We start from the raw sequence: 20,186 nt of genomic DNA on the forward strand, positions 1-20,186 counted from the left end.
AATAAAGAGACACAATATTTGACATTAGGATCATTCTAGAAAATCCAATTTTATGGAAGTCAAATTTATAGGTAACTACATAATATATACTTTCATTCTCTTGAATTGGAGATACTCTTGACTATATTTTGTTTCTTCTTCCAAACTGCGAGCCCAATGGGGGCAGGGATTATGTTTGTGTCACCTTGCGCCACCCCCCCCAACTTATCTACTACAGACCCAGGTGCAGAGAAGGTTCATTATATCTACTGAATGAATGAGTGAATGAACAAGTGTATGAACAAATACCCTGAATATGTGCAAACAAAGTTTAGGTAATTCCTTGAAGAAGACATTTTTTGAAAAGTATTTAAGTACCTGCTACATGCTAGACATTTTCACAATAGCCAAATAAGGTAGGTATTATTAATCCTCATTTTAGGGTGCCTGGGTGGCTCAGTCAGTTAAGTGTCTGTCCTTGGCTCAGGTCATGATCCTAGGGTCCTGGGATCGAGTCCTGCATTGGGCTTCCTACTCAATGGGGAGTCTGCTTCTCCCTCTGCCACTCTCCCCTGCTCATGATCTCTCTCTCTCTCTCAAATAAATAAATATTTTAAAAAATCCTCATTTTATAAATGAGCAAATAAAATCCAAGAGAGATTCGACTTTAGAACATCACTTGACAACTACTAGAATATAGATCAGGGATTTGAACCAAGATCTTATCAATGCCAGGATGGTGTCCAGTGATTTTTTTTGAGGCTGTGGCATCTATGAAAGAGACCCTCAGCTACTTCTGTCTGCTCTTCCTTTACTGGTCTCTTCATCCTCTGCACAATGCCAGAGACACAATGGCTCCAGAGAACATTATTCAAATGGCAAGTAAATAGCTCCATCTTGTGAAGGGCATCATGCCCATCCTTGTTGCAATAATGGCAGTTAGAATGAGAGCAATGATTTTAATTTCCCTCCTTATGATTTCCTTTTCATCTCTTCTAAAGGATAGAGAAGAAGACAGCTTGGTGACTTCAGATCAATCTCATCTGAGCACTGTGGGGCTGTGTGCTTCTGGAAGGGTGGCATTGACAGGCAGAGATGGATGAGGCACACATGCAATTGTCTCTCAAACGCAGCAGTTTTTCAGCATTACCAATGAGCTAGATTGGATTAAGTATATTTGCACCAAAAGCAAAATAAATATTGCTTTATTTAATGCAACTAAAAGTTGGGATTCAATTGCCCTTGGCCTGAGGTACCCTCTAGCTCTATTGATTGGCCAGTGTCAGAATGCCAGACAGTCTGTCATCAATAGCTCCTACGAAATGCTTAGCAGGTGGGGTGGGCTCTACTATGGTGGAGATGGAGGAGGGCGGGCAGTGTCCTTTGTCCCAAACATAAGGGATAATTACAACACATCTGCTCCACATCACCACTCCCAGAATATTTAAAGCATTTCCCTCACATTCTCTCTTAGACTATCACAACAAGGATGCAACCTGGGCAGTAAAGGCAAAGAGGAGAATGGATAGAACATAGTGGGGCACCCGGGTGGCTCAGTCGGTTGAGCGTCTGGCTCTTGGTTTCCCCTCAGGTCATGATTTCATGGGTTTTGAGATTAAGCCCCGCTTCAGGCTCCATGCTCAGTGAGTGAGATTCTCACTCTCCCTCTGCCTTTCCCGCTCATGCTCTCTCTCTCTCTGAAATAAATAAGTGAAATCTTAAAAAAGAAAAAAGACAAGACCATAGGTTCTAAGTCAGAAGGACTTGGGTTTGAGTCCCAGATCTACCACTGAGTAGTTTTGTGACCTTGGACAAATTCATGGGTTTTGTTCAAAGACCTGAAAGCACCAGGAGGGCAGGAACTGAATCTATTTCATTTGCCATTGAGTTTTCCATTAGGCACACAGCCAGCTCTCCATTAGACTGTATAATTAGAGGCTCAGAAAGCTTAAGTAATTTGTCTGTAGCCCAGCAAGGACAAGTGAGAGAAGCAAGACTTGAACCCACTCTGCTAGCTCTAAAGCCCATGTTCTTAGCCAACACTATTCTCTTAGCAGTCCTGGGAGTCAGGTCAGCATCCAATCGAGAGGACTCATGTGAGGTGAGGGTTGTACGCAACACCCTTAATTTTTAAATGGGGAAACTGAGGGGTGCCTGGGTGGCTCACCTGATTAAGCATCTGACTTTGGCTCAGGTCATGGTCTCAGGGTCCTGGAATCAAGCCCTGCATCAGGCTCCCCTCTATGTGGGGAGTCTGCTTGTCCCTCTGTCCCTTCCCCTGCTCGTTCTCGCTCTCTCTCTCAGATAAATGAATAAAATCTTAAAAAAAATAAATGAGGGGTGCCTGGGTGGCTCAGTTGGTTAAGCGACTGCTTTCGGCTCAGGTCATGATCCTGGAGTCCCTGGATCGAGTCCCGCATCGGGCTCCCTGCTCGGCAGGGAGCCTGCTTCTCCCTCTGACCCTCCCCCCTCTCATGTGCTCTCTCTCTCTCATTCTCTCTGTCTCAAATAAATAAATAAAATCTTTAAAAAAAATAAAAATAAAAAAAATGAGGAAACTAGGTCTCAAATGGGGGCTGACATGTAAAGTACCTTCATGCAAATTGACAAAATGTGCGCCCCTCCAAGCTAGAAACAGGTGCCCCTTCTGAGTGGGTGACGTACACCTGCTCTGGCTAGCTGTGGGGCTGAGGGCAGTCCCAGCCAGCCTGGCCCCTTGACCAGGAGCATGTACTGCATGTACATGTGAGGAGGCCCTGGACATTCCCAAGGCCCATAGCAGAGCTAAGATGAGGTAGAAATTCCCACCTCCAAGGGTCAGCAAGATCTTGACCCTGGAATGGTGGCCTGGATGGTGGCCTTTCTGGCAAGGTGGTGGGGTTGGGGGAAGGGAGTACTCAGACCATACCTGGAAAAGGGATCATCTTTAACCTTGAAATTCCTGAGTCCTTTCTCCCAGAACTTACGGCTAGTGGACAAGAAGCTTTGTTGGAGTGCCTTTTCCCTTCCCACGGAGAGCATGTGCTCTGGGGTTTCAGTCTCCTTCCATCCTGTCTCCTGCCTGGCAGCAACATCAGACTTGGTGGGGAGGGTGGAATTTCCACATGGTGACTTAGGACAATCCTGAGAATCACCAACCGAAAGGACCCAAGGTTTCATAAAACCCAATTCCCACGTCTCAAAGACAGGGAAATGGAGGCCAAGACCACATAGCTATGTAAGAGTAGCATTGGAAGTTCATTCCAGGACCAAGATTATTTTCCCTCAATAACAACACTGACAAGGAGTAAAAAAAAAAACCATTTAACAAGGCCCAAGGGGGAACATTTTCTAAAGGAGTGCACTGGCCCTTGGGTCTAGGAATCATCTATTTCAACTTCTTAAGTGAGAAAGGGCAAAGGAAACACAAAAGAGAAGAAAAGTCCTTTAGGTCCTCACAAGCTCCGGGAGCCAGTGAGACCCCTGCCCACCTTGTCTAAGCCTGAGAAGTCGCTTAGATGGCAGTGTGGACTCTGGAGCCACACTGCCTGGATAAGATCTTGGCATTGGCCCCATCTTAGCTGTGTGGTCTCTCTGTGCCTCAGCCCTCATCTGGGCAATGTGGATCTTGCTTACCTCAGAGGATTGTTTCAAGGATTAAATGAGATCAGTCATGGAAAATGTTGGGGAGACACTGCCTAGTTTGAGATCACAGCTATACATATGTTAACTGGTCTTACAGTTTGATCTTGGTAGGACTGTCAGGGTCTTCCACAAACTGGTCCCCACTTATTCCTCCAGCTTCTTCAACCATGTCCCTAACCTGTATACCACGCAAGGCTCACACATGTTACATCCTATGAACTAATTGCAAAAAGGTGTCCCCTCCTGTGGGCTGACGTAATTCCTCCAAGTCCCAAGGCTGATCAGGCCTGGGCTGCATGCCAGCCTCCACCTGCCTTCTTAGCTGGTGCCTTTGTGCAGTGCGTGAACCTACACTGTGGTCTCTAGCTCTGACCATGCACAACGGCCATGTCAGACCACTTGCCATTCCCCAAGGCTCAGGCGGCAAGGCTGAGGCTAGGCACTAGGGCTCCAAGGCAGCTCCCTGGTTTTGACTCCTGGATTTCCTACTATCGCAGGACCTTGGGCAAGTTATTTAACCACTCTGTGTGCATCAAGTTCCTTGTCTGTAATATGAGGATATTACAAGAACCTACATTACAGGTTCATGGGGTTGTTAGGAGGAAGCTCCCAGTCCAATCCCAACAGGGACTCTTAGTGTCCAGCAGTAAGAGAATGGCTCTTCCTCTCGATCCCCTTGTTTCCTCTTCCCAGAGGGAGGTGGTGAAACTGATCTGATTGGTCCACTTAAGAAAAGGGGCAGAGCCTGTTGGCCCAGCCCCTCCAGGCAAGACTTGCTGAGATCTGTGACCCCGCTGGGAGGGTCCATTCTGGCCTCCTCCGTCATGTGCTGTGCCTTCTGAGAGGCAACTCACTTCCTGCTTGGCTTGGGGCTGGTGGCAAAGTTGAACTTTGGGGTGAAGTAGGAGGAGGCCAATTTTAGCCACAGAGATAAAGCCTGCCTCCCAAATCCTGCTTTTACCAATAATCAAGCTAATTTTGACCCCTACCTTTCTGATCCCTCTACCTTCTTCTAAACTGGTGGGAGTAGTGGGGGGAGTGGGAGCAGGCATATGATGAGTTCCATCTTCAGTGGAAATAATATGTAAAAACACTTACAATAGGGCCCGGTAGCTTGCATAAGTTCAATGAGTGTTTGTTTTGTTATCAACACTGTTGTTGTTTAACATGCCTGCCAATCTCTTCCCCTGGCTAACTCCCCCTCATCCCTCAAGGCTCGTCTCACACAACACCTCCTTCTTGAGGGCAGGCACAGGGCAAAGCCCACCTCAGTTCCCCAGTGCCCAGTACCAAGGGTGTGTGCTGTGTGAAGGCCTGAGGGAAAGAAGTGGTGGGTGGGGAGGAAGGAGGATGAGAAATAAAGAAGAGGGAGAAGAAATGATTGAGTTGAAAGGCTTCTGAAGCAGAGGCAGACTACCAGCAAAGGTGCGGGTGTGAGCAAGAGTGGGCCAGTTTAGGGCCCTGCAAAGGGCCCAGGAAGGCGAGAAGAGCGGATGGAGGGTGTTAGGGCAGGAGCAAGGTGGGCAGTGGGAGATGAACCCGAGAAGGAAGTTCCTGGACACTGCGCATGCTTGAATATCAGGCTACAGAGGTTAGGTTCTTGCTGATGGCCAACAGGGAGCCACGGGAGGATTTTACACAGAGGACTAACACTCTTGCAGTGGTTTAGGAACTAAGACCAGAAATGACAAAAGTTCTTGATTCTATTGTTTTGCTCCTCCAGACTCCCCAGCCACTCATTCTGGGTTACGGTCTCCTCAGAGGCCTGTCTTTGCTGTAGAACCAATTATTAAAATCAACTTGCTATCAACTCTAACTTTGAAACGCTATTCAGCTGCTTGCAGGGACAGAGATGGGGGGCTGCTTCCACAGACATCTAGCCATCTGGCCTTTTCTGTGGAACCTGGCTGCGAAGCTCATTTGAATAATTGGTTTTGGCGGTGTGCACTTGTGGGTTAGACACCTAATTACACTGCCAGCCCCAATGTCCTTTCAGCCTCCTTAGAAACATCGCTCAGGTTACATAAAGCAGGAGAGGGCTTCTGGGAGGTTAGGCTGTCTGGCCCCCGTTGTTGCTTGCACTTCATCTTGACTAACCACGTGGCTCGCTCACTGTGTGACCTTGAGCAAGTTACTTAGCCTCTCTGTGGCTCGGTTCCTTCTTTGTTCAAAGAGAGAGAGTGATTCCTACCCTGTCTCCATGCCACAGGCTTCTTGTAAGGCTCTAGGGAAAGCCAGGGGAGTTGTGACTTAGCAGAAATACAGGTGGAGACATGTAGGTTGAGGAGAGCTCAATGTCAGGAAGCAACGTGTGTGCAGGCTGTATCAGGAGAGGTATGCCCCCAGAATGTCGGGGAGCAATGTGTGTGCAGGCTGCCTCAGAAGTATGTCCCCAGAATTAGGCCTGTGATCGTCCCTTCCTACTCCTGCTCCACTAGCTAGCTCTATGAACTTAAGGGACTTTGCTAATCTATGCCTCAGTTTCCTCATCTGTAAAATGAGAATAATGATAGAGATGTTCTGAGGATTAAGTGGAACAATACATGCAGAATGCCTCGAACGGTGGTGGGCCCCGAGGTTCCATAGATGTCGACTATTCACCACCACCATTGTCACCTTCGTCGTCGTTGTCATCATAACTGTTCAGTCCTGGACACTAGGCCTCGCAGACAATGACAAACATCTGGAGCATGTTCAGAAGACAGCAGGAAGGACAGGGAGGGGAATGGATGTCAGATTACATGTGAAAAGGTGCAAGGTTCTGGGGGATGTCCAGCCTGGGGGACAGGAGATGGTAGCGGTTGGACTGGAGAGTGGGGAAGTGAGGGGCCACATGGTCTTCAGACAGCTAAAGAGCCACCATGTAAAAGATAGACTAAAACAGAATAATCCTTCGGGGGTAAAGCAGAAGGGATGGGCTGGCAGGTTTAGCCTGAATCCCAACCCTCTCTAACAGTCCAAGCTGGTAGCTCGGTGATGCTTTAGAAGGGCGGGAGCCACCCAGGCCTGGAGGTGGACAAGAAGAGGGGGGCCTGGCTATTGCTCTGGTAGACTCCTGAGGGGATCCCGGCCCTGGGTAGAGTGCTGGACTGGAGGTCTCAGCTCCCCTCCTACTCCAAGGCTGACGGCACTGTGACAGAGACCCTGAGGACAGGGAGTGTGGCCAGGATGGGGAAGGAGGCACAGTGAGAAGAGGGTGGCAGACCTCTTGGTGAGGTGATCCTTGCAATGGGTCTTTGGTTTCCATTTCTGGCGTGATGAAAAGTGCAGTTGTTTTTTTTTTTATAGGAAAGAGGGGAAGCCCCCCCTTTTTTTTTTTTAAAAAGATTTTATTTATTTATTTGAGAGAGAATGAGAGACAGAGAGCATGAGAGGGTTTACACCGTCAAAGAACAAAGAGAATACTGACATGCACTTTACATTTTATGTAGCTAATTGTATGTTCTATTCCATTTCGGAAAGTTTAATATGTTTCCTCCTTTGGATGTCGGGGTGGGCAAGGTCAGCCAGTTATGATGCCTGTCCGTGTGTGTGTGCGTGCGTGCGTGTGTGTGTGTGTGTTGGAAATACCTTGCCTGGTATTAGCCTCTGCTGTGCTTAATGACGTTTTGCTGTGCCAATCTCCTTTTTACTGTCTGTGTCTGGTGAATTCCTATATATCTTCCATCCTTCGAGAACACTCCCTCATCACTGCCAGTTAGAGGGAGGCACTGCCTGATTTCAGGACACAGTGCAGCTGGAGGTGAAATCTGTAGGAGGCTAGGGTCAGCTTGCCTAGATTCATAAACCAGCTCTGACCCTTCCTGCTGGGGGGCCCACGGCAAGTTCCTTTCTGCCTCTGTACCTCTACTTCCTTCTGTATTTAAAATGGAGCTATAGAAATAGACTCATCAATACAGAGAACAAATTGGTGGTTGATGGCATAGGGGATGGGCAAAATAGGTGAAGGGGATTGAACGGAGCAAAATTCCAGTTGTAAAATAAACAAGTCCTGGAGATGAAAAGTGCAGCATCGGGAATATAGTTAATAATTTGTAATAACGTATGTGGACAGTGACTACACTTACACTGAACGCCGAGTAATATATAGAATTGTCGAATCACTGTGTAGTCCACCTGAAACTGATATAATATTGTATATCCACTACACTCAATACAATCGCATAAAATTCTTTCTCCAGTTTTTGACCACTTTTTAAAAATTTCCTTGTGAATTAACTTTAGCTGTCCTTTAGTTTTCTCATAAGTTATTCAAGATTTTCTTATGGATTTCAGTAATTCCTCATATATTGATTAAGTATTTTCCTACTGTGTTCTTTAGTTCCAGTGTATTCAGTTTTATGACATAAAAATGTTTAGTATGAGAAAGATGGACTCTACCACTGCCCCCATCCCAGGGCTGTTGCCAGTGTTAAATGAGATGCTCTCTCTAATGCATAGTTAGTCGGCACTCAGACATTAGTGCTATTAGTTGGCCTCTGTGGCCTCACACGCGCACCCCTCTAATACAAACACGGCTTTTCATTGGCAAAGGCTGCCTCTGATTTCCATCTGCTTCCCTAAGGCCCAGCGCAGGGCCTGACACTCAGCAGGCCCTCAATAAACCTTAGTTAAATTGGATTTACTGCACCGGAGCATCCTTGGCTACGTGAGGATCACCAGGGCCAGGAGACACAATGTGGTGCGGGTCCACCGACAGGAGGGCCGTGCATTTCCACCGCGGGGGCTATGGTGCCATGTTATAAAGCTGGGTCATTTCTGTGCCACCCCGAGGGGTCTGTGGCTCTCCCCCACCTCCACGCTCCCAAGAAGCACTGAGGTTTTCTGAAGATGAGAAATTTCATAGCATCCTGCTATCTTTTGGGTAACTGCATATTTTATGATGACTAATAGGCAATTACTATGGTAATATTGCAATTCAGCATGTGTGAGGTTTGGGAAATGAGAAATTATGGGTAACTACTTTGGACTCATTTCTATGGTAACAAAAAGTAATTGTCATTAAATACCAGTTATACTGAGGCTGTACCTGGTAATTATAGATTTTTATGCCCAGAAACATAAATAAAACCAATAAATTTATTCCAAGGTCTATGACTGTTTACTTACACGTGGCTCTATGGAATACACAATGACAAGCACCTAATTAAGAAATGCAAACCCAACACAGAGTTTCATATTGTCATATGGAGATGGAAAGTCTCTTTTTCAAATGCAAGGCAACTCGTACATTACACATGCTCAGAAGGAATCAATCGCAGTGGGGTACGGGGTGGGGCTGTCTGCTCTGCCGAGGGAGTGATGGGGAGGAGGAGGCAGCCGAGACAGCGTGTGTGGGCAGCCACGTCTGACGCAGGACACTGAGAACTGCCAACCCACCGACTCGACTCTAGACTGACTCAGCCCATCACCCCCGACCCCCAGCGGCCTTCCGACTGGGAGCTGCCTTGCAGCTTCTTGGCTCTGTAATACCTGAAGTTACAGGATTCATCCCTCAAGACCTCTAGGCTGCAGACCCCCCAGAACCCTCTGAAGTTACTCACATGGCATCAGTAAGGGTGCCATTCTTCTTATTTTTTTATTGTGGTAAAATACACATAACACTCAATTTACCCTCTTAATCATTTCTAAGTGTACAGTTCAGTGGTATTACGTACATTCCTAATGCCATGCTATCACCACTGTCCATCTCCAAAGCCCTTTTTATCTTGTCAACCTGAAACTCTGTACCCACTAAACCCTGACCCCCCATTCCCCCTTCCCTTTAGCCCTTGGTAACCATCATTCTACTTTCTGTGATTCTGACCATTCTAAGTACGTCATATAAGTGGAATCATACAGTATTTGTCTTTTTGTGATTGGCTTAGTTCACACGGTATAATGTCGGCAAGTTCAACCATGGTGTAGCCACACCATTTTTGATAGAGCCTCTCCCCAGTGCTACTACTAAATGGCAGAAGAGGACTTCCACCTCATTTTCCTCTTCCAAGGGGGGAGGAGGGAAACTGAGGCCAGGGGAGAGGAGTGTCTCGCCCAAGGACAAGAAAGCTCAGGAGGGTGGGGAACGTTAGAGTGCCGTTCTCTGCTTCCAGCTCCAGCTTGTAAGACAAAGGCCGTGTCTGGGGATGCGGAGAGTCCCTGGATATATAATGTGACTTTGAACCTGGCTCTTCACCTTCACAGCCTCAGTTTCCTCTTTGCTCAAAATAATATAATAAAAACTGACTTTCCTTTCTCAAAGAGTTGTAAAGATCAAATGTGGCTTGTAAGTGCCTTTAAACGTGTAATGTCCATACAGTAACAACACGTGGCTGTGCACCCAGAGTCTGCTAAATCATAACGGCAGCCAATCGTGGTAGCCATGCCACACCAGGGTAAGATCGAGACAGGCGGGTTTAGGAGGCCCTGTAGGTGTAAGTAAAGTGTTGGGAGGGGAGGCATGCGGCCAGAGCTCCTCCGCACTAGAGACTGTAGCTCCAAGCCACGGCACTGTTACTAAACCCCACCGCTGAGTTTATTTATCCATGCCCCGCCCCCCGAAAATACCGATCAGAGGCCCATTCCATGCTGGGCGCTCTGCCAGACTTTGGGGACAGAGGTGGACAACGTCCTGACTTCATGGAGTCTGCTGTCTAGAGATGGAGATCGTCCTTAAACAGTCACATGAATACCCACACGGTTACCAACTGGGGCAAGGGCTAGGCAAGGGTGCTGCTGGTGCCCAGAGAGGCCTATGGGTTGGCATTAAGCCTCAGACTGAGCTGAAAAGAGGCCCGCGTAGTTAGGGTAGAGTGAGTGAGGCAGAGCGTGCAGCTGCCCGGCGTCACTGTCCCACGCCATAGCATCATTGCGGTCCACTGTGATGTCATCTCACGCCTGTCACGGGCTCCCAGGGAGCATGCTGGCGCGCCTATAACCAGCCAAGGCCCTCCCGACTCCTCCCGGAGGCCAGGGTCCAGGCGCAGACCTGGAAGTCAGGTTAGCAAATGCTCCTGCCTTCCGCACAAAGAGCATGATCTGTCATGCCGCAGCGGCCATCGGCTGCGCTTAAATGCTATTTTATTATAAATTCCAGAGTATAGGTACTTGTCTTATTAAATACAAGTTGTGCGTGATTAAACCTGGGAAATCTCCTGCCTTTCCTTCCTAGATTGGAATACAGGTCTCTTTAATGTAGAAGAAGGAACGGGAGGGGGGGTGGGCAGGAGGAGCAGCAGGTCCCTGGCCATGAGGGCAGGCCTGTGTCTCATTCTTCACACAGGGTCTGGCATGTCTGGGGTAGGCCTGCTTCCAGGGCTGCTCCTCACAGGCCACACGACCTAAGGCAGATTATTTCACTTTCCTGAGGCTTGAGAGACTGCACATCCTGAGGGGCTGTTGGGAGGGAAAGAGAGCAGGAGAGAGGTGGCGACCTGGCTGTCTGTGTTCCAACCTGTTTCCAGCAATGTGATGAGTTCCTCTGAGGTCTGGTGCTGTTCACTGCCCTAGAATTCTGACAACTTTCCTTCCCTCCCTCCCCAAATCCCTTCCTTGCTTCCTTTGCTCCTCCCTCCCACCCCCCCCACCTTTCCTTTGGTCCTCAAGCTAACTGGAGTAGATTTTCATTATTTGCAAGCAGAGAAATCTCAGCAAACACCCTCCTTCGCAAACTTGTGTGGGGAGTAAATGAGATAAGTGTACGAGTGCTTGACACAGCACTGGGTGGGCAGGCAGAATTCTTGGAGTGGTATTTCCCAAAATGAGTTTAATACCACTGGGGGCTGGGGGAGGGTGGAGGGGGTAGAGGGCGTAAAGGATGGAGGGGGAAACAAGCTGTATGGGAAAAGGGTTCCTTGACTCATCTTTGGGAAACACCGGGTACTATATTCCCCTCTTGAGATTCCTATTGATTAGCATATTCAGAACTGAAAGATCTTATTGTAAAAGAACACATTTAATTTCGCTTAACTCTGTGTTTCCCAAACTCCCTCAAACTCCAAACTCCTTTCTCCCCTACAATGCCTAGGCAAGTCCCTCCAGGCATGGGACACGCTGCTGTAGTCAGGGAGGGCTGGCCTGGAGCACCTCTAAGGCACCTTGAAGCTCTCAATCCTGAGTCTTTATTATTATTTTTCACCTTCTCCAAATCTTTTTTTTTTTTAAAGATTTTATTTATTTATTTGAGACAGAGAGAATGAGAGAGACAGAGAGCACATGAGAGGGGGGAGGGTCAGAGGGAGAAGCAGGCTCCCTGCTCGGCAGGGAGCCTGATGCGGGACTCGATCCAGGGACTCCAGGATCATGACCTGAGCCGAAGGCAGTCGCTTAACCAACTGAGCCACCCAGGCGCCCTCTCCAAATCTTTAGTACTGAATTCTCATGATTGATAGACTCTATGTTGCAACTCAGAGCTGTTTTAGCAACAGGATTAATGCCTGTGGTTAGAGATTTGCTCCAGCTCTTATAACGAGAAACACATATTCTCACTAGGAAAACGTTGGGGGTTTAAACTTCAGTAGAGAACTATTTCTGACGGTTGGAGCTCTTTTACCCTGAAATCCCCAAATCAGACAATCTGGAGCTTGAAGACATACAGAAAGAGTCTAGTTCCCCATCACCACCCCAGTGGCCATCGGAAGCCCAGAGAGGGAAGACATTTTGGTCAAGGTCACAGACCTCTTTCCCACGTGCCACCCCTGGACAGCAGATGATGACATAAATAAGTCTGTAGAGTGGACAGCATTGACCTCTTTCTGACCACTGCCGCTCTTGTAATTAAACAGAAATGTTAACATAAAGCAAATGGTCTTTCCACCACCATTACCTCGAACAGTGTGCTCTGTCCAGGGAAGGTGGAAAGGCATTGCTCTCAGGCCTGCAGCAAGCCATAAAACCTGTCAGCGCTAATGAACCATTGCTTGAGCCAGTTAAGAGAGGAAGCAAAACTGTCTTTAATTAAGGCATCATGCATCCCATGGGCTCTCTCTAACTTACACCCAGAGGTATTGGGAAGCCCCTCTGGACCCAGTTGCCATGCTTTTGGAAAGCAGTAAACCAACTCTGTTTAAAAGTGACCTGGCCGGGTATTGAACAATCTGGGTTCTGATCTGAGCTGTACTGCTGACCTTGGGTAAATCCCATCTCATATGTAGCCTTTAGTTTCTTTATCAATGAAGTCAGCCGTTTCCTTCACTCATGTTCATCAAATAGTTTTTGAGCATCTACTGTGGGCTGATCCCTGCTGCCAGGCACCATGGACACAAGGACCACGAAGGCTCAGTCCCTGCTCTTTGCTGGATTGAAGGCCAGTGGAGTCCATGCAATGGCTAAATCTTGTTCAATAACCAGGCCTGTGGGTGCTTAGAGGAGGAAGTAACTAATTCTGTTTGGAGGTTTGGGGAATGCTTTCCAGAACAGGAGACATGAGCTGTGGTGTGAAGAAGGGTTAATAAGATAAGGAAGGGATAGCAGGTTCTGGGCAGAGGGCAGCCTTGAGGAAGGTTAGGAATCAGGGACCAACAGGACATGTCTAGGGAACTAGGCTTTGCTTAGAGTGGCTATTAGAGTGGAGTGTGGGAGGTGAGGCAGAATGGTGGACAGATAGGCACCAGGTCAGACAGAGCCTCTCGTGCAAAAGCTGCAAGGCTGAATGTTATTTTGCAAGTTGTGGGACTAATCTGCTCTAAAGATATGTAATGTGCACGGTGAAATTAGATAAATAGTGTTTCACTGGCTGTGTGACTTTGGGCAAGTCTGTTGCCTCAGTTGTCAAATAAGAGTAATCACACTATCTCAGAGGATTCAATGTTCTATTGGCAGATGATCGACTGGGCAGTGAAATTTTAGACTATAAATTATGGTGCTCGGCCAGAAGAAAGAGAGTTCAAGGTCTGAGAGCATGAGTGTGTGTGGGGCGAGCTTCTATGCCCACATCAGAGAGAAATGCTGCTCAGATGACCTGGGATGCCACTCTCCTTCATTAATGTTCTCCAAAAAGAAACACAGAATCAAAATAGTCATTGCTATCACCCCCATAGGATATTCTGCAAAGCACATTTGTCGCCACCATTTCTTTTGATTCTCACCAGTGCCCTGTCAGGTACGTGATCATTGCCTTTATTAGGAAACTGATGCTCAGTTTCTCGAAACCATTTAAAAGGGACCTGGCCGGGTATTGAACAATCTGGGTTCTGATCTGAGCTGTACCCTTTCCAGTAGCTGGAAAGTGAACTCCCCAAGGTTACATGGAAGTGGGTGCCCAAACTGATTCTAGCTCTCCTGCTTCCTGGCCCAGCAAGCTGACCAGAAAATCCCAGCAAGTTACCTCAGGTGGCTATGCATGAAACATCCAAGGATCATTAGCCACATTCTCAAAAACCAGGGTGAAACTTCCTCTAATGAACTCATGGGTAATCTGAAAATTCTTTCTCAAAAATATATCCCCTTTTTCTCCTTGCTTCCATCCCACCATCCCGTGACTACCAGCTTCCAAGCATTCTCCCCTGCCCCTCACCTGTAATTGCCCAGGTAGACTCCATCAGGGTTGAGCATTGGTGCAATCTTGAAGACCAGGTGTTCCCGTAGGACACGGGCAATAGGGTGCTGGCTTATGAGGAAGTCAATGATCCCTAGGGAAGGAGAAGAAGCTGGGTTAACCTCAAAGTGTTTCAAGAAGGTGGGAGCACATTTTCCTCAGCTTGGAAGCAGTAAGAGCTCCAAAGGTGATTTTTGGCCTATGTTGTCAACCACTCTGGGTATATGGTTATGGATTAGGTGTTGCCTGGTGAATTTTACAACTATATCTTTGTTTCCAAGAGACGGTTCAAGACATAATTTTGAAGCCCATGGGCAGATGGAAGAGCGTGTGTCCTGCTGCAAAGCACCGTGCAGGCGTCTAAGAAAAGAGCATTTGAGCTGTGCCTTGGAGGGCCCGGATTTTGACAGACAGAGATGGGGGAGAGGCAGGATAGCTCCGAACAATGAATTAAGAGATATTCTCTAATGTCTAAGTGTTGACATTGGATTGGATGATTATGGGGTCAAGGTCTCAGGGATCTAAACCCTCCTGTTGCTGGTGGTCACACCAGAAGAGAGAGAGGAGGAGGAATTTGGTTAAAGTCACATGAGGAGAGGGAGGTTTCTTTGATGTCCCAACTCTGCCCCTTTCCCCACTTTGAGGACCCTCTGTTCACAGATTCTGGGTCTGGCTGTCCTTGCTGCTTCTCTCTGGCACCAACAATTGCCTCCAGGTCACCAAATTTAGAAAAGCGGAATTCTCCATGATTCTCCTCCCACAATCAGGCAGTCCTCAGATCTCTTCCTTGAATCTAGCAGATCTGCCCTGTATCTCCATCCCTTTGCTGCACATCTATTCTAGGCCACCACCACATCTGGACTGAATGACTGTGACCACTTTTGGAACACGTCCTCATCGGTGCAGCCAAAGTCATCTTCCTAAAGTGCAAATCTGAGCCTGCCCTCATTGGCTTCCTTCTGGTGATAGCCTGCATACCTTGACAGGAGAGGGGGTGAGGAAACAAACAACCCAAGTCCTCACCCTTCCCTTTCCTTCTCCACATTTCTACTCCGTCTTCAGAGACCTGGAAAACAATAGGCAAAATGGAGCTCTGGCATTCCATGAAATAACTGTAATGCTGGAAAGCAGTAGGAGGATGCACAACCCTCCCAGAGTGTAGAAGGGAACTCCTTTCCTGCTGGGGAGAGAAGGAAAGGCATCAAGGAGAAAGAAGCTTTGGAGCTGGGCCCTGGAAGATAAGCATGTTTTGACAGACAGGAGGAAGCAGCAGGTTAACTAAGAACAATCCATGGGCCAGTGGCAGGCACTTAGCTCCTGGAATGATAAATGGCTCCACAGCACATCCCAAAGCTGTTGTGACCAGTGAGGGACATCTCAGGCTTTTCATTAGGCCAGGGCTCAGAATCCATCGGCAGCCGAAAGCCAGTTGGACATCATTTACTTCTCGACCAACGCGGCAGTAGACCAGATGCCCTAATTTATTTGTTGGTCTTCATATTAAAGCTGCAGTTCGCCAGTAAACAGGCAGGGTAATGATGCCAGGTGCCCTTGTTAGGGGCTAATAATTGCTTAATCTGTCCACTAATTGACCCCTGCTCCCGGAGCAGCCCTCATCAAGGAACCAGCCTGTGCTCAGGGCCTGGCCACGCTGCCTCAGAGAATGGCAGAGAATGGCTTCTGGAAATGGAGTAGCTCATTGTGATCCATCCTCCTTCACAGATGAGCAGATTAATTGGGCTGCCAATTCGGCAGCTAATAAAAGGATGAGAGAAGACAAAGCCAGGCCCAAAGCTGCAGCCATCCAGAGCTCCCTCTCCCATAGCGAGTGTGGGGCAAGGAGAGGAGAGGTTTTAGACTCATCTCTCAGCTGGAGGTCAGATACAGTTCAACAGGAATCATTCCCCTCGATCAGGAAATTGGGAGGAGAGCCTTTGCTTTTGTGAGTTGTGTGTTGGGGGGGGTGGCAAGTGGAGAGGAACATGAGGAGAAATGTTGGAGAAAGCAAGAGTGGAGAGGAAATGCCTCCCCTGGTCAAAGGCCAAAAGCATCGCATGGACTGAGGAAGCAGAAGGACTTGGGCACCTACATTCGGACCCTAACCGGTTATTAGCTGGAGAAGCTACTAGCTTTCTCTGCCCAGTTTCCTCATCTTGATACAGGAGTAATCATACCCAATCTGGAAGACTCTGCCATGTGACTGGGTTAGAACACCTGTACTAACTGCCTGATACAGCACCTGGAAAGGGTCATGTGCTTCAATCAACTCACTGAGATCGAAGATGGAGAGGCAGCGAGGGTAGAAAAAGCAGAATGGAGTTTGGAACTGGGGGTCCCGGTCTGAGGTTTGCTAGCAACGAGACTTGGGAACAAGGATGCTGAATTGAAGAAGCCAACAGACCAGCCGTCTGAGAACTTGGGTTTTAGTTGTGGCTCAGTACTGTGTGAGCTTTAGAAAGACTCCAGCCTACACTCATCTTTCAAGTTAGAAAGAAGTCAGGAATTCCCAAGGACACATTCCACACTGGCAGTCTGGGATTCCATCCTTTCATTCCTCTCCCCCAGAGTAGAAGGATCCTCATCTATCAAGTGAGGAGAATAATCTCCCTCCTGTAGGGAGACACAATCAACCTCCTTAGATCAGTCTCTGTTCCTTTGGTAAACAAGTTTGCTGGGTCCTTTCTTTTGAATTGATTTAATCAGGAAGGTGGAAGAAAGCAGGATGACGGCAAGACTGGAGGCTTGAGAGGCTGGGGGAGAGGAAGGAAAAGTGGTAGATGATCAGAAATTATAGCCAGGCCACAGAGATCGTTGCCCTGGGCTGACCTCAGCCTGGTCATCATGAACCTCACCAGGCAACCCCAAATAGCTATTCATAGTTATTTTTTCTAGTGTACTCGGTTCAGGTCAGGGTACACGGCAGGTGCTTAATAAATGCCCATTGGTAGACTGGCCCCAGGCATTCATTTGACCTTGACAGAGTATAGGGTTAGCTGAACTGAAAATCACTCATTCTATAAAATTCACAGGGCCAGGTCCGCACCATAAGCCTGGTACTGCAAGATACAGAAGGGGATTCTGCCCTAGAATATGCACAGGCAGAAAGCAACTCCCATTGTAGTGACGCGCAAAGGCTCAGGTGGGAACAGCCCCGGGGAGCCCTGAGAACCCAGAGGGCCTGGGAAGGGGCTGTGAAGAATGAGTTGTAAAGGATGAGTAGAGTGAGCCAGATGAAGGGGTGCCAGGAGAAGGCGTTCCGGGGAATCCTACACAAAGGCTGGAAGGTGAGAGAGAAGGAGGCCCATCTGCCACTGAAGAGCTCTTCAATTCAGGGCATAGCTTCGTGATTAAAGGCACAGACTCTGAAACTGTACTATCTGGGTTTGAATAGCTGTGTGGCCTAACCTCTCAGGTGCTCAGTTCCTCATCAGTTAAGAAGGAAAGAAGAAAATTGCCGTGGAGGTTGTTGTGAGGATCTCCGTGAGTTAGTAGAAGCAAAGTGTCTGGCACATAGGAAATGGACATGTGTGTTGTCTGAATCTTTGCTCCCATTTGGTTTGGCTGAAGGTGTGGGGACAACAGGATGTTGAGACAGAAAGGGAAGAGGTAAACGGGGACTTGCTAGTCCAGCTGAAGGATATGAAGGGCACAGGAGACCACTGCAAAGTACAGGGGCAGACCTGGGCTTCCCCACTGCAGCATGGAATGTGGTTTGGGAGGAAGTAAAAGCAGAGGGCTCGGAGTCCTGAAGGTGGATAGGGTGGAGGTCGGGGCAGACCTAGCAGAGAGCCAGTGAACATAAAGAGTCTTGCAGTCAGGAACCAGGGTCTGACATGGTGCTGACCTGCAGTGACCAAGGCCCAGAAAGTCTCGAGGATGCGGCAGGTGCAGGGGAAGCAGTGTGGATAGATGGTGACACTGATGATGACATTATTTGTCTACCATCCCCAAGAGCATCACCATTCTTCGCTGAAATTACACAGTCCTGGGGAAAGCTGATCCCCAAATGATGGAGATTAAGTTTCGCGTCCCTGGCAGAATGGGACCTCAAAATGGGAAGTAAGTTCAGTTACAGAGAAGTCGGGAAAGTTACATTTCCTGTGCCCCGGGGGTTTGGGGATTGGAGCTTGCATCTGCTGTTCAAGTCTTTCTTTCCCTCCAGACCGTGAGCTCCAGGAAGGCAAGGACAGGTCTACCTCCTGGCCACTATCTTGCCAGCGTGTAGCTCAGCGCCGGGCTCAGGAAACGTCCTCAGTAGATATGTGTGACATGAATGGATAAAGACTGACCCGTGATGTGCACTGTATGTTCTTTAGCTGGGTTGACGTGTAGTTCTCTTGGCTCCATGTACAGGTAGAAAAACAAAGGGTGCTGACATCATTTGCTGAACGTCTCACAGGGGCCCAGATGGGATTCTGATCCGGTTCTACTGGCTTCAAAGTGGTGCCCTTTCCATTAAGGCAATATGGAAGAGTCAGGAGTCTATTTGCATGTGATTTGTAGAATGATTTGCATATATGCCTGCAGGATTTTCTCTCTAGAGAGTTCTGTGTAAGGTTTATTGTTGTTGCCTCTAAGAGGCAATATGTTGCAGTGGGAGGAGCTCAGGCTTCAAGTGAGACAGTTGGGGGTCTCTGCGGGACCCAGAGTGTGGGTCACATGAGAGCAGCCACTCCAGGCCTTCCCCTGACCAGGCCCCTGTCTGCCCTGAGCTGAGTCCAAGGGCCTCCAATTATGGAGTCACAGGGAGTCCGGCCCTGAAGAACCTGAGGCTCACAGTCTTGGTTCTTACCCTGCCACCCCCAACCCTGCCCATTTCACAGATGAAAGAAGCTCAGAGAAGTGAAAAGCCCATGACCCCTCACCCCCACCCCAGTGGGTCTGGTTTTGCACTTATAATGTGAGGCTGTAAGGGACAGAGAGAGAGAGAGAGAGAGGAGAAGAGGGAGACTAGGGGAGGGATAGAGGGAGGAGGAAGACAGTGGGGGAGGGGAGGGAGAAAGGATCAAAGGTCACCACTTCACCGTAGGAAACATTAGGTTGTGCTTGGTCCTGGTGGCTGTGAGTGCATGGTGTGTGTATGTGTGTGTGTAGGCATGTGTGTCTCTCCCCTCTCCTCGTCTTATCGCCCCAGGGTAACCCCGAGGAGTGAGCTCCATAGTCCGAGCCCTGGAGGGTTCCGTGGCCCGTGGCAGCAAGGCTCACTTAATCCTCATAGCATCCCCTTGAGGATCATATTGCTGCCCCCATTTTGCAGGTAAAGAAAGAGAGGCTCCAAGAGGTGGGAACTTGCCGAAGGTTGAGGCCAGCAGGTGGAGGTGGTAGGACTCACACTCAGGCCTGCCCAAGTCCAAGGCCTTGGCTCTGCCCACTTTCCCATGCTGCCCTCCAAAGGGTGGCGTGCCTCGCCCACACCGGCATGCATAAATACAGGTTTGATTGATTCAATTATGAAGGCTCCTCAGAGGACAAGTGTTCTGCCAATGGCACTTTTCGGTGAAAGTTGCCCCAACAACCCCAGGAAGCTTCAGGGAAAGAACATTCACTCGACCAGAAATCAGACACTTGAGGTCTAGTCCTGGGCAAACCGCTGACTTACAATCCGGTCTTCCTGGTGCAGAAATGAGGAGGGCTCCGCTAACAGCTCCCTCAGGAAAATAGTAAGGAAGGAGGTGGGCAGGGGCACACAGCACAGAAGCTACACACCTGGGTTTGGGTGCCCCGCGGGGGTCAGAGGAACCACATCAGGCGCCTGCAAGGTGCTCCATAGTGACCCTTCTTTAGTGCTTATTGCCGTATTCCAGACACCGTCCTTAATGTTTTATGGCTATGAACTCATTAATCTTTACAACGACCCTATGATGCAGGGTTCCTATTGTTATTTCCCTTTCAAGATAAAGGAACTGAGGCACAGAGAGGCTATGGAACGTCCCCAGGGTCATACTGTCCTACATGGAACAGCTGGGATCCAATGCCAGGCAGGCTAGCCCCAGAGACCATGCTGACACACACTCTGCTACAGGGTGGTTCCCGAGTTCCTTGGACCTTTCATGTCACGGCTGGAGAATGA

At 48.5% G+C, this 20,186-nt stretch overlaps 1 protein-coding gene across 1 annotated transcript in view; it reads right to left on the reverse strand.

Annotated features, from left to right (window-relative positions):
• Positions 1-20,186, reverse strand: part of AGBL4 (AGBL carboxypeptidase 4) — a 1,445,284-nt gene that overhangs the window by 100,665 nt on the left and 1,324,433 nt on the right. The window contains exon 8 of the mRNA XM_021683893.1: positions 14,096-14,210. Within this exon, the coding sequence (XP_021539568.1) occupies positions 14,096-14,210 (115 nt within the window). The remainder of the gene's footprint in view (positions 1-14,095; positions 14,211-20,186) is intronic.

Source organism: Neomonachus schauinslandi, chromosome 4 (genome assembly GCF_002201575.2).
Source record: "Neomonachus schauinslandi chromosome 4, ASM220157v2, whole genome shotgun sequence".
Taxonomy (NCBI): Eukaryota; Metazoa; Chordata; class Mammalia; order Carnivora; family Phocidae; genus Neomonachus; species Neomonachus schauinslandi.